Source organism: Neopelma chrysocephalum, unplaced genomic scaffold, assembly GCF_003984885.1.
Source record: "Neopelma chrysocephalum unplaced genomic scaffold, ASM398488v2 Primary Assembly neopelma1_125, whole genome shotgun sequence".
NCBI classification, from domain to species: Eukaryota; Metazoa; Chordata; class Aves; order Passeriformes; family Pipridae; genus Neopelma; species Neopelma chrysocephalum.
This window is the reverse complement of record NW_020897787.1, coordinates 2073697-2088331: the sequence shown is the minus strand read 5'-3', so window position 1 is coordinate 2088331 and position 14635 is coordinate 2073697. Positions and strand designations below refer to the sequence as shown.

Below are 14635 nucleotides of genomic sequence, written 5' to 3'. Positions count from 1 at the left end.
GCTCACACGACCACCTGGAAATCTGAATTGAATCGTGAACTTAAACTCTGTTCAGAAAAATCTTAAATATGACACATGCCTTTTCAGGCAAAATTTCCAAACATAATTTTTGAAGTTAAATAGAGCAGCTAAGCTGGTTTGACAGCTCCCTACTGCCAGAATGGGAGGTCCTTCTTGTTTCTCCACTCTTCTTTTTCCCAGCTTCATGTATCCCACCTCTTTGTACCTGCCACAGTTGTGGTCAGACTTCAGCTCAGCCAATGCAATGTGTTCATCCACCAGTAGAACATGTTTTAATCAGCAGCCAGGCTGACTTAGTTCTACAGAGTCTGTTCCTGCCAGAGCCTACGTCCACAGATGGGTTTACAGGCAGGAGTGAGAGCAGAGTCTGCTTTCAGCAAACCCAAGACTGGCCAAAGCCATGATGCAACCCCTTTCTCATTACTCACACACCCTAAAAAGCTGGGCTTGTGTTTGGAACCAGGAGTTCAGAACTTGTTTTGGCAAGTAAAATTTTCAGGGAATTTTCAGAAGCCTTGACTCCCCAACTTTCCTTTAGCTAAATAAAGTTGCAGTTTGCACAACTTTTTTCTTTTTGAGAGTTAGTTGGGGCCAGAAATGGCATTTTAACTCCAAACTGCTTTAGCAAGTACTGCCGTGAAGAGGAATGAACACAATGTCATGCCCTTAGAGGGTCCTTCAAACCAATCATTTAGTATGCAAGTAAAGTAAGGACAGACTTCCTTAAGGAAATTCCTTAACTAAAGTGTAATGGCCTACATCCTAATCAGTTTAGTATAGACCATATTGATTTAAAGACCTAACAGTCATTTACTTCAGATGCATGTACAGAAGGAGACAAAACAATAAAGCAAGAATAAACAGTAAGCAGCCAAATTCTTCATTAGTCAATGGGTCACGGACTCATAGCTACTTAACAGGATTTTGAAATACCCACAGCAACTCTTTCAGCCCAAGGGTCTTTCAAATTACTTCTGGAATTTTACATTTTTCAAATCTTTTGAGAGTGGTAGCTAGAGCACAGATGAAGGAAAGAGCTGAAGAAAAAGAATAGTACAGCACTATCCTTAATTTTTTTATACCATCAATGCCTGAGAAAGAAATTGATCTTGAACAAGAATGTCAGCACTTCTTTCCCAGAATATCACAAAAACCTGATGGTATGAAGGACAGATCTTTTCAACATATCAGATGCACAAGCACACGTATTTTGAGTGTTGTCCTCAGACAGGTCTGAACATACACCTATAGCAGTATGCACAGACATACACTTTGAACAGTTGCCTTTTTTTAAGTATAATTTTAGTTTGCTACGAAATTATTCAGGTTTTTAAGAAAGGACTCCTTATGGCAGGAATAGTCCTTTTATAAACATCCTGTCCCTATTTGTTAACTTTGCTCATGAATAAATACCATGCAGCTTTTTTCCTCCTCATCCCCACCTTTTAAGAACAAAAGCAGCCTCAGGCCATCGAGTCTTCCCCATCACCTCTTAATCTCTGGGAAACAGCTTCTTTCTCAATTGTTGTTGCTTAACTAATGCAACATTTAACACCGCAGATGAATCAGCACCGAGCTACTGGTAACCTTATGACTACTGATGCTTCAGCTCCCTCATACTAAACTTACTGATGAATGAGTCAGGACTCAGTGAGCTCCATTTTGGGAGGTCATTCCAGAGCCCCACATTTGGATACTTTCTGATACTTTCTGATCTTGCCTTCCTTTCACTCTGTCTCTGCTACATGCAATTAATTTCTATGATGCAGTGTATTCTGATTTTCAGGACCCGTGACATCTATATGGGGTTTGTTCTTATCTGGACAGGTCCTAGATGATGCTTTGAAGTTTAGGGATTCAGGGTTTAGTACAATACCTACAGTGATTCCCTGTATGACCTTACTAAAGATCAAAAGGAAGTATTCTGTTGGTGGAGCTATTGAAGAGACAGCAGTTCCAGCGAACAGAAAGTTTCTCTTTCTCGTCTGAACTAAACAAGAAACTCCAGTGTATTATGGAAACAAACCTTTCCTCAACAACATGCATATGTATTTCTATATACACATATATATTTTAAAATGTAAATTATGTAAGTATTTATACACATATACTTTTTTTCTCCCAAGCAGTTATTCAGAAGGGTGGACAAGGATGAAATCCCTCGATTTGTTGCCACTGTTTATGTTTAAATATGTAAACTTGGTGCTCTAATGTTTTGCTATATTAACGTGAAAATTTAATGTAAAGGACTTCAGGTTTACACAGAAATTTTGGGTTCTGAAAAACAAATGATGCCCAACCATTTTGTGGTGATAGACTGATATAAATGAATATGACTCAACTTTTTTCCACTAGTTTTTTTTCCACTAAATATCAAGAAAAGAAAAGTCAGCAGCATATGAGCTGGTTCACATGTAAAAACGTGATCATCACAGCAAGAAAGGAAAGCTGTATTTAAAGTATCTACTTAATAATTCCTCTCGCAACCTAAAACTTTAAACTCCAAAGAGCTCCAGCCATTTTGGTCAGTCTGGTCAGGATTCTGAGAAAAGACTTTTCAGCTGATTCTCTTAATTTGCATCCTAAATTGACACAAAGCCTTAATTGCACCCCTGGCTAAAACTGAAGCTCTTCCCCCCAGTAATGAATGACTCGCCAACCCAAACTCTGCCAACCCTGCCCCGAGGGCAGAGCAGCTCCCACCTGTCAGAGGCAGATATGTTTGGTATGTCAGTCACACTTGCTGCAAAGCTTGTGATCCCACCAACAAAAAGACCGAGGTTTCCTATTACTTGGAGGCACATTTTCAAATGGTCAAAACAATGGACCAAAGGGAGACTCTGAAACTGGGAAACCAAATTTACACTTCTACCATGGAAGCAGAAATACATGGAACCTCTAAAAGTAGAAATTCCTTGGAAAATACATGGAAACCCCTAAAAAATTAGGGCAACAGAAGAGTTCACCCACCAGAACTTTGTGGTCTGGGGAAAAAAACCCAACAGCTTGTGTACTTTTTTTTACTTGGCAATGTTAAAATTCCCTTTCTCACTTTTTTTATCCCCAGCATAACTGAAGGTCATCTCCATTCTCCTTCCTTTCTTCCCCAGGAAGGAGGAGGGGGTGAGCAGTGTGGGAAAATAATGCAGGCTGTGACTGCAAGCATCAGGTTGTTCTTAGGATAATATAGGAATCCTGTCTCCAGCCATGGCAAAGCTTGGTTAGGGTATACAGGGAACCTTCACTATCAAAACAACTAGCTTTATCATGCATATTTTTGATCCTACTCTGAAGACCTACAGAAGAAAGTGATTTTAAAAGGTACAAAAATACATTCTTAAAGGCTGAATCTGTCTACAGAGGAAATATGACATAATCTGTAATAGTCAAGGCTAGATTTAATTTCCACATTCCTTAAGCTTCATCTCTCTGCTGATGCTGAAATCAAAGGGCCAGTTCAGACAGATTTTTTTTCAGCAAGAACACTGAAGGGTGAGCAATATCTGTAAACATTTTTAGAGACACACCAGATTGTAATCTACCCTGTATTTTAGAAGTGACTAATATCTAATTAGAGAAACTTTTTCACTAGCAATGATTTGTTCTTATGCTTCTCCTCTTTCAAGCTGGTGAAGTGTTATTTGTGATGAAGATGATGAAGCACTTACTTAAAGTTATGAATGGAATTGACACCACTTTGGAGATCAGTGAAAAGAAAGAACCTGTAGAACTGCACCCGAAAATGTGTACTGTCTGCTTGCAAGTGTACCAAGCAAACACACAGAATGTATCTGTACGAAAATCATGCAAGTAGTGTCCCAGTTCTGCCTCCTTTACCAAAATGACCTGATCGATCATCTCGCTGTCAGTTCACTAGTTACCTTCATGACTGGCCACTCCTGAAGTGTCTGCTGCTCTCTAGTGGCTTCCACAGAAACAATAACGCACATTTCTACACTGAAAATCCGTGAAAAACAAAAATCTACTTTTCAAATGCTCGAAGGAAGAGATTGTCTTGATATCCTGTGTTTTCTGTCTTTCATCCTATCCCTTAAACCTAGAAAACCCTGCTCAAATTAATTGGTATTGAATTTAAAATCCAACCTGGAGCCATATTCACACTTGGATGTTTACAGTAAACTGCCAGTTAATGATGGAGACAAAGATTGCATGCAGGGAATTTCGATACCAAAACCACTGTTTACTTCCAGCTTCAGGAAGTCTCCTAAGTATGCAAATAATGAGACTTGTTACTCTGTGTTGTTTCTTATTTCTTCCATTAAATTAGTTTGCTGCAATTATTGCAATATACTAAATGAAAGAAACCTCTATGCATTGTTTTAAGATCATGAGACAGAAAGCTGATTATTGCTGAATCTCTTCTGTTTGATATTGTGGTCATATAAAGTAATATCCATGTGCCAGGAGCAAAGCTGCCTAATTAACATTTATACTCAGAGGAGCACTGTGCACAATTCACCTTTTTAATTTTTTTTTTGATCCATGCTGAGGTTAACTATATGTAGCAGGGAAGTTGTTCTTTCCTCAAAGCTGTTAGTGAGATATAGGAAATTTTACATTTCTCTGCCTTACTTTGGCAAAAGACTTGAAGGACTAAAGCTTGCTGTTTTACTTTAATCCTGACTCCATATCCCAAGGGAAAAATTCAGTCAACTGTAAAACAGGAAAGGAAATGTAATAGACCAAATCAAATCAGATCAAATAGGCTTCACCATAATAAACTCATCTGATTCTATATGATACTGTACAAGAAAGAAAATCATGAATCTCTGAATTTTATAAGCAGAAACTCAGTTTACTCCTGATTTCTAATATATTTTCTGTGCATACACAGATACACATACACTGTAAAAGGGCTGTTCCCAGCAGCAGTGACTGTATGCCACTTCTGCATATTTTCATGAGAATCCAGAAACCTGCAGAGTCTTCCATGTTAGCAAATTCAAACTCTGCTGAATGTTCATAGATCCAAACAATTCTTTTAGCACTACTGTGTTAATGATTAACACTGGAAAGCTTTCCTATGTACACTGGCCCAGAAGAGAAGGTAACTCTTTGAGGCTAATACTTCGATAAAAAGCCTGTTAGGGGATGCTCTAGAATTCCTGTCTCAGTATTCCAGGGATGCCAGGGATGCAATGAAACTCAGCACTGCAGAGCTGGAGGGGCTGGCACAGGGGTAGCAGGGCCCCAGCTTCTTCAGAAGTGGTGTTTCCAAGATGTTTCAAACATTTAGGAACTAAGAAACTATAAAAACAGCTGAAGCACAGAAATGGGTGTCATCTCCCCTATTGTAAGGTGGAATTTGTGTGTGAGGAAAGTGTAAAACAGACCATGCCTTCAAGTCAGTTCAAGGCCTGCTCACCTCACCTATTGGCAAAAAAGGCAGGAAAATGATCTGTGAGTTCTTAAACAGTTTAATTCTCTTTGACATACCTTAACATTTGTGGATAACACCATTAATTTGAAACATTAAAATAACATCACTACCCCTCTGTGTGCCTAAAACTATGTGTTATATTATAGAGCAACAAGCACCCCATAGCCAGTGCAATATGAACTTGCTGTTGAGAAATGCATCATTATATTTTTAAACACATACCAAGCATTTTTCATTTTTTGCTCTTGTGCTCAGGATGCTAAATATTTAACTTTATTCAACCCATGGCATTCATTTAAATGAAATGAAAGATCATATCACATGTCCAATCAGTTCCACTGGCTATTTAATTGTCTGGTTAACTCAAGCCAAAGTTCAGTGACCCAAAGCAGGTAAAATCCTCAGTGCTGTGTGTGATAACATCTTTGTGATCAGAGCAGTGTATGCTTTCCTAGTTCTTGCACTCACAGAATTTCCATGTATTTCCAATGGGGAAAAGTTAAGATGTATTTTTTGGATCTCAGAAGGAACAAAGTATCTTTCTGTTATTCAAAGACATAAAAACTGTGATGAAACTTGAAGAATTAAGGAAAGAAAAAGGGTTAGACATAGGAAAAATATTCTGGTTCTTCTAATACAATTCTTCTCCAGATGTAATATTAAAGTTACAAGGAATGTAAGTATAAGTGAAAAAGTAGCAACCTTGAGGTGTTAAAAAGGAAAAATAACATAGTTTTTTCTAAGAGGCTCCTCCTCTTTATACAAAGTTTCCCAAACTTAACCCGTTACACAAAATTACAATTGTGGCTTGTGGGCATTATTCCATGAATAATTTGTGCTATCCCGTTGCTGTTCCTTGTGTTTCCATTGCTGCTGAGAATCTAACAGGTCCCTGAGTGCACTAATGATCCTTAATGACTCTGATTAGCTCCACCCTGCAGACCCTGCCTATAGGTCCTGGAGCCCACACAAAATCAGGCCTGGAACTTCCCCCCTCCCTGCCCTGTGCTGTTGGAATGCCTGCTGGAGTTCTGGAATGCCTGCTGGAGTTCCACCATGCCTGTGGCCATGGACCTGGCTGATCCAGGCCCTGGCCTGGGGACTGTTTTCCTGATGTGACCTCAGCCCTGACTCACCACGGGGGTCCTTCCTGGGGATCACTGGCTGTGTCTGATGCTGGGTATTGTCCATGGACCTGATCCTGATCCTGACCCTGACACACACATCCATTCCCTGGCATCACACCTGGACCAGCCCCGTCTGCACAACAACAAACAACAGGAGCACAGAGTGAACCCAGAGAGACAGAAGAGCTTCAATTTTCATGTTACTTTAGTCATCAGAACAAAGTCAAATGGCTGGGGTTTAGTGTGATATACAACACGAGTCTTGGGGTAGAATGGATATTGAAGGAAAGCATGGGTAGAACCCTTTCATTTGTGAACTCTTCTTCCCAGAAGTGCTTACAAGAAGTTCTTCAGCAAAATCAGTTTCTTCTGATTCTGATCTTTTTAAAGGTAGGATTAGTCAATTAGTATAATGCTATTCAATGTGACAAATATAATAGGATTAATTAAGCCAAGCCCTGTTCATAGACAGTAAAAGCATTACATACAGAAACTAAACATTGCTATAAAGAAGGGAATTTGCAACCAAATCTCATTGATTCTGTTTTCTGCTGTATTCTTAACACTTATTTTTTTTCTGAAAGGAAATGCTTTTATGATTTTCTTATCATAGACATCTTCAACACTACAAGAACCATTCCTAATTAACCTCAAGGAAGTCAAGATCTTTTGAAAATTTTTGAGACCACCTCAAGACTACCAAGAGCCTATAAATCAATCCTATCACCTGGGATGAGATGTGGGCTACTCAGGTTCAAGAGCCATGGTCCAGCTCAAAATGCTTATTGATGGTTTTGTTGGGAAGAAAAAAAAAGTAATTTTCAGCATAGACTTTTCACAAACTGGTTTGAGGTAATTATATTCTGTCAAATATTCTCAGCTCACGTAATTTATGCAATGCTTGAAACAGTGGGGGCTTGGGCTCCTGAAAAGTAAGAAAAAGACCAATTAGGTCACTCTGAAATGAGTAGAACTTGAATGCTTAATATAATGTTGTGGGGTTTTGTGAACCTTCCTGCTTCAATTACTTGAACCTTAACTATGGTTCACAACTTAAACAGTGAACAAAGTACCTCACCACTCGTTTCAGTGCCTTCGAGGGTATTACAATTAGGTCTAAGGTTTTTTAAATGGAAAAGCCACATGGTGGCAGGAGAGAACAAGGCATGGAAAAACCTCCCTGCTAAATGCTTCCCTCAGTTTAACTGGGACCTTCCCTTCCACAGCACAGCTGAAGCTTCTTGGCTATATTTTTAAATTTAACGGACATTAATGTAATTCATTAGTTATAATGCTTAACAAAGTCTCCATGGCTTCTAAGTTTCTGCTGCTACTGACCAGTTCAATAGGGCATTATACAGTGAATGTTAATATCACAGTAACTTTTGAAGTTATGTAGTGCAGCTAAGATACAGAATCTACAACCTGTTTTCAGATTGTCCACACCCACATCTTCCCCCAGCATCACTGCCACAACGCCCAGAAATGATCTTCATACAGCTCTTTTCCTATGGTTGCTTATATGGTGACACTACCAGGCTGATGACAGGCCATAAGTGGTGCTTCAAATTCATAATTCTCTGAAAATGAAATATTTAGCCCTGAATTTTTTATGTACTGTGCCACATCATAAACAGATCTGCTATGCAAAAATGAAAAGTCTGCTTTTTCACTTTAAGATCTAGTAGGGGCAGTCTAAACCCATAATCCTCTGATTTAAAGCCATCTGGACATCCCCTTCACTTTATGGACATCCATAATTACAATACATTAATGTTTTGAGATGTCTCAGTACATTCTCACTGTTAGTACCTACACAATTGCAGCCCAAACTGAAGTGTATCCAGTTATTTTTGCAATCAAGCTGTAGTTTAAACAGCTGATTTCTGTTAAATGAAGAATAAATGGATTTTGCAGTCGTAGCAGAGGTATAAAATCCTGACTTAAGAGCTGTGACTCTTTAACCTGTATTGGAAGATTCTGGTGCATCTTTTTCATTAATTCCATCATTTAAATCACTGATTTGACACATTCCATAAAAATATTTTTTTTCTAACCCGAACCTTTCTTCGACTTACATGAATCTGGTTTAAAATGTTGAATCCTTGCTAAGAACCACCTGCATGACTTTTAAATTAATTGATTTAAGGGGAAAGAACACATGAAGGAATCAGATTGCATCTGATTCTCTTATCTCCATACCTATCAGTGCAAGAACTTTCTTAGGACTGTAAACAGTGTTGTAAAGTTTCTGAAATTCCAGTGGCCATAGTCCTGGTCACACCCAACTCTCAGTGCCCACAGGAGCAGCAGAAGCCACTCCCCCTCGCAGAGGACTGGCTTCTGTCTCTAAACTCTGTATAATTGGATTGTTTTCTTTAACCTATTAACGACCAGTGGAGATCACACTGAGAAGTTTTCTAATAAAGAACTGTTTTAGTGATTAACTGATCTGACAAGAAAGCATTTACAAAAATCTCAAACTGTGTTGTAACAGAGCAGCTTTCACTTCCCTGTCTGTTCTCTTTGGGTACCCAGCTTTCATAGCTGAACTTCTCACTTTTGTTCGAAGTCCATATGGTTCTTAATAATCTTAACTGACTTATTCCTCTTGCTTTTCTACTCAAAAGAGCCAACAACTTTTCCTTCCTCTTCCCCTTTCCCAATACATGCAGAAAAGAGCGTAATACAAGAGTTGTAGAATAACCTGTAGAGAAAATCTTCACCACTGTTAATACTTGTTAATTCTGCTTCTTCTAAAATATTTATTCTGTACCAGACTCTTGCTTGAATGTGAAAGCATTGTGTTGTTTCTGTTGTTTCTGTGACATCTGTTAGCTTTCAGGTTCTATTATTCCTTCCACACAAGTACTGCAGGCAAATCTTTCTTTTAGTCCTGTTAATAGTAAGCCTAAGAGATTCACAACTGCAGCCTTAACTGTCTTCAAAATGTCTCTTAACTGTGCTCTCCTTCTTCCTAGAAAATGTTCTGATGGTTTTGTTAAAGAAAAAAAAAGATTTCTTTAGTATAATGCAGTTTCCCTTTTTCTGCCTGCAAATAAGGATCTCTCATATTCCTTGTGCTACTTCTTAAATTATCAGTTGCCTCTAAATATACACAAAGCTCCATTGTTTTAATCCAGACACCTGATATAACTCTTTTACCACGATGCTTACAGAAATGCTTTGATGTCAGCAGGCAGCAAAGGTGTAAGGCTGATGCTTTTTCTGTAGGATCTTTTTTATCCTTCTTGTATATTGGCTATGTATGAACTAAAAATTCTTCAGGTTTTCCTTCAATCCTGTTAATACAGCATGAATTCACTTTAAGCAGCGTGATCCTACCACGGTAAACATGATAAATTCCCAATGAAAGCCCATGGAATGTTCACAGCAAGTTTCAGACTGGGTAAGACTTTAATGTTAGGAGATAAATGTTAGAAGATTATTCATTTTTCAGATTTAAACTCTCTGGTCACCTCCTAGTACTCAGTGTTCTAAGCAGTGTTGCATTGATTCCACATCATGTTCCCTGTATTTCAGTGTAACCTGAGGTGATCTGACTCAGGTGACTGAAGTGGCCTCCTCTCAGCTCAGCCTTCGTCCTTGCTGTGTCATGAGAAATAGCTGGACACTGAAACCAGAGCCAGACTTCAGAAACCAGGATGGAAGAGTTAGGAAGCATGAAAAATAAGGGGAACTTGAATGACACAAAACCTCATTTTCTTCAGGAGAGTAAGTGTCTCAAGAGTTACTAGCAAGACTGATCTCACCTTCTATTTTGATAGTCGCTATTTTGATCTAGCTTGAACAATCAAGGAAAATCTTTGTTTTCTACCAGTCTTCCAATATAATCTGTCAAATGGATTTGTAAGGCAGCCAACAAGAAGCGTGAATATCATTATCATAAGATGCAGCATTTTGGACCCAATCTGTGCTACACCTCAGGTTTGGCTGGGATTCAGTACTTTAGGAGAGGAGAAGGTCCATTGGCTGAATGGGCCCACTGCAGTCCCTGTTGCTTGGTGCCAGAGCACGTTGGCACAGATGGAGCAGCAGACCTGGTACACTGATGTTGGCACAGATGGAGCAGCAGACCTGGTACATTGATGTTCACCTGAACCTGATGTGAACATATCATCACCCTGCTGACATTGACTCTTGTGGGCCCAGTTACATGACAGTTGTGTTGACAAAAATATTAACTCAGTGGGGCTTTTATCTGTGCACACCAACATTGGCAAGAATTAACTCTATTTGCTCGATATAAAAGTGAAATAAGTTAAGGTTGCTGTTTTAGTATCTTTTACTACATCTCAAACAGCCTTCAAAAGAAATATAGTTCTTAAATATGACTGACTACTGGAGGCAGCTGTCCAAGGCCATTGATGAGAACATAAGAGACAGTTCTAGCTCCTTGAATGGATCACAGGTTTTACTTTAGTAGCACAGTTATGAGTAAAAAGCAGTGGAGAAAACGTGTGAACTGAACATTGAGGCAGAAAATTGCTGCTAGGTGTAGGGCACAGACTGACAGCAAGGAAAGCTCTGCTCAGGCAGCCTGTACTAAAGCTTGTCTGGGTGTTTCCCCCGTGAGTTGTGCAATGCTCCTCGAGGCCCAGAGCTGCAGTGCAGGGCAGTGCTCACTGCCCATGGGCCAGGCAGTCCCTGCTGTGCTGGGGGGTTCAACAGCAAGTGCCTCTTACCTCAGCAACATATTGGGAAATACAACTTCACTTTTTTATGAGGTAGATAACTAAAGTTACTGCTTTCTTTGTGAGATAATGTCATGTTATACTGAATGTACTAATAACAATTAAAGAGGCATTAGTGGAATGAAAAATGAGTTGTAGGTGGATGGGGTAAAGTCTGAAGGGTTTCATCTGTTCCTTACTCTTTGCTGCAAACAAGGTCTTGTTAAAGTTTTCTTTACTTTAATTTCAGTGAAGGAATCCTATTGAAGGAAAGCCCTCTCTGCTGTGGACTTTTCTCTTATTGAGAAGAAATAATGACTTTTTGATAACAAGCAGGAATAACACATAAGCAAAGTTTAGAGAAATATTTTTCCATTAGCTAAGAATTTCACTTCCCCATGTTTATTTTAGTCTACAAGTTAAATTAACACAACTTAAATATACTTGGTTGTGACATAATCAGTTGGAAAATTAAGTTCTAGTTAGTATTTGTAATTTCTTTGTAAGAATGAGTAACATAACTATTTAGCAGCTGTCCAGAACAAGATACAGAAAATTACAACATATTTCTTAATCTTATTTTGATCTTATTACAAATTATTGACCTAAAAATTAAGAAAAGTAAGCATAAAAATGTTAGGCACAATTGAAATAAATAAAACATCAAAAGAAAACACTTGATAACATGCAGTATTTCACAGTGCGTTTGCACACATTAACAAAACTAAAGTCCTTGCAAGTACTAAATTTATGGGTTTCTCATGGTGAAATCCACTGTATTCTACAAGAGGAGAAAAAGTAACACTTTAAGTTGCAAGGTGAAGTTCTTCTGATGTTAGATATTTTGTACTGCTACCATATTTTCTCACACATTACAAATAGTATCAAGGATCTCTCCTTCCTTCCCACCTAAGCCTGATCCAGTTCCTCCATAATTTAATAGACATTTTGGAAGCTTAACTGAATCAAGAATTTTGAGGATACTCAGAGTGTATATATTGAATACATCAATAGTTGAATTGCCACTGAAGTATGCAATGTGTTTGACATCAAATATAGCATGCAGTCTGTGATGATATCTGTCACACAGCACAGAGTTCTCACACCTCCTGTTTTTTCTGGAGACATATCACACTTCACATTCGACTTTTTCAAACCTATTACCACAAGGTAATGCAGTAAAGGAACTTGACTGTGTAAACAACAAGTATCATTTTGAAACCTAAATAATGAATAAAAATAGCTTTAGATTTTCCATCTACCCAGAAGAATATGTCATTATTGAACTTTAAAACTTCTTACCCATATCAAGAATTTAACTATGGACTCTTAAAACTTTAGATTATATAAGGATTTTTGACCATCTGACGATTTTTTCTGAAGAAAAACCGAGTTTTAAATTTTCAAAGCCTTTCCTTTCCACAAGGAGTTATTTTCTGCTCACAGACTTCCTAGAAATCAGAAATAATATAATGGAAAGTAAAAATGGTGTATTCCTTACAATTTGAGCTTCTATCCACCTTGCTGAGGTTCTCAGCAGCAGTGAAATAATGCTCATTTCATGATGTGGATATTAACTTATGAACTGAACTAGGTTGTCAGTGCCAACCAAACCAAAAACTTTTTATCTGTCTCTAGCTTTCCCTGGACTGCTTAATAAATGAAACTAGAGAATGAGGAGAAAGGACTACTGAAGAAATGACACAGATTAATCACTGAGTTCCTTGTTAGAGATTTTCTGTGCCTACTAACGCATCTTCTTGTTTGTTTACAACCAAACTTCTTTTCTTGTCTTCCTCTGTCACAGTCTGACTCATCTGCTCAAACAGCTTTGACATCTTGGCAAATCTCAGGTGATTCTGAAATCTCCGTGCAGCAAAAGCATAAAGCAGAGGGTTAATACAGCTACTGATGAACACCAGTGCTCCAGAGATGTACACTCCTTTGTCTACAATTTCATCCAGTGCCAAAGACATTTCCTCATGAGAGAGTTCTATTTCAATGGAAATAATATCCAGGATGTTGAACACGTGGTGAGGGAACCAGCACAGAATGAAGGCCACCACAATGCTGGCGATGAGGCGGCCTGATCGCTGCTTAGATTGGTAAGTCATTCTGCTTATCCTTCTGGCTACACACACATAGCAAGTGCAAATAATTAAAAAAGGGATTACAAAACCTGCAAGAGTCTCCAGCAGAAGATATGACACCTTCTGTCTGTTAGAAGAGTAGCTGCGACACGTGCACAGCAGTTGACCGTTCATTTCCTCTGTCTCTTGGAATGGAATGACAGAAATGCCAAAAGTAATCGACAGGAACCAAATGAGGAACATGATTAAAGAAATCTTTTCTTTTCTTTTGTATCTTTGAATTGTGAAAGGGTAAAACACAGCCACTAACCTCTCCAAGCTCAGTGCTGTAATTAGAAATATACTTGCATACATGCTGCAGTAAATAATGAAAACCAATATTTTGCAGAAGGTGACTCCAAAAACCCACGAGTCAGCAAAGGAGTAAATCCAGATGGGTAAAGTGATCAGCACGAGGACATCAGCAATGGCCAGGTTCAAGATCAGCAGGACTGAAAGAGATACTTGCTTCATTTTTCTACAAACAGTCCAGATGACGATGCAGTTTCCAGGGGTCCCAATAATAAATGACAAGCTCAGTATTATGCAGACTACTGACCTCACAATATTCCATGTTGAGGGGATACTGCTTTCCTCAGCTTGACTCATTCTGGAAATTCTTCAGTTCTTGGTTGCTCTGGGCCCTGCAGAAGGTGTCAGTGAGCTCCTGGAGAGCAAGTTCTCTAACTGCTGTTCTGTAGGGTGATGTGGCCTGTGATCTCCTACCCTAATGCTCGCTCTTACGCACATCTGACCACATATGGCAGTTCCTGTTGTTTAGGAAGATGTGCATTTTTGCATACAAAGCAAAAGTAAAAATACAGTGCAGCATCTGACTCTGCTTTCAGTTTTACATCCATCATGCTTTAGCAGATTTTGAAGCATGTTGGTCTTTCTAAACTGTCCTTATTTAAAGAAACTCACTACTTTGTTGAAGTTACTGATCTAATCAACAGCTGTGAGCAGAAACCCTCGTTATGCTCTTCTACTCTTGCTCACATGAGTTAACATTTTATTTTATAGAAACAAAAAAAATAAGAGGGGTGGCAGATAAACTACAAATGTGCATTATATGTTTGACAGGAATTTCTGTTTCAAAGCATAAAATGTTGTGCTTACTGCCTTCATGTCATCTCTTTTAATTCAGCAGAAAACAGTCAACCACAGTTTCGAAATACACTGGCACAGAGGAAATCAACATTTGCCCTGTAGTGAGACTGCCTCGGTACAATAAAGTGGGTTGGATCTGTATTTCTAATTCTC

The 14635-nt window shown here is 38.7% G+C and overlaps 1 protein-coding gene and 1 long non-coding RNA gene across 2 annotated transcripts; both read right to left on the bottom strand.

Annotated features, from left to right (window-relative positions):
- Positions 1-7413: 7413 nt before the first annotated feature.
- On the bottom strand, positions 7414-12845 carry LOC113974756. Its single transcript, XR_003536637.1, has 3 exons — positions 12350-12845; positions 9727-9851; positions 7414-7474 (listed from the first exon to the last, which is right to left on the bottom strand). It is a non-coding gene; the product is annotated as an uncharacterized LOC113974756 (long non-coding RNA).
- Positions 12846-12855: 10 nt separating this feature from the next.
- Positions 12856-14330, bottom strand: LOC113974754 (leukotriene B4 receptor 1-like). The gene has a single exon (XM_027698186.1). It carries the CDS (start codon positions 13979-13981, stop codon positions 12971-12973), a length of 1011 nt encoding a protein of 336 aa, XP_027553987.1. The 5' UTR covers positions 13982-14330; the 3' UTR covers positions 12856-12970.
- Between the last annotated feature and the right edge of the window lie 305 nt (positions 14331-14635).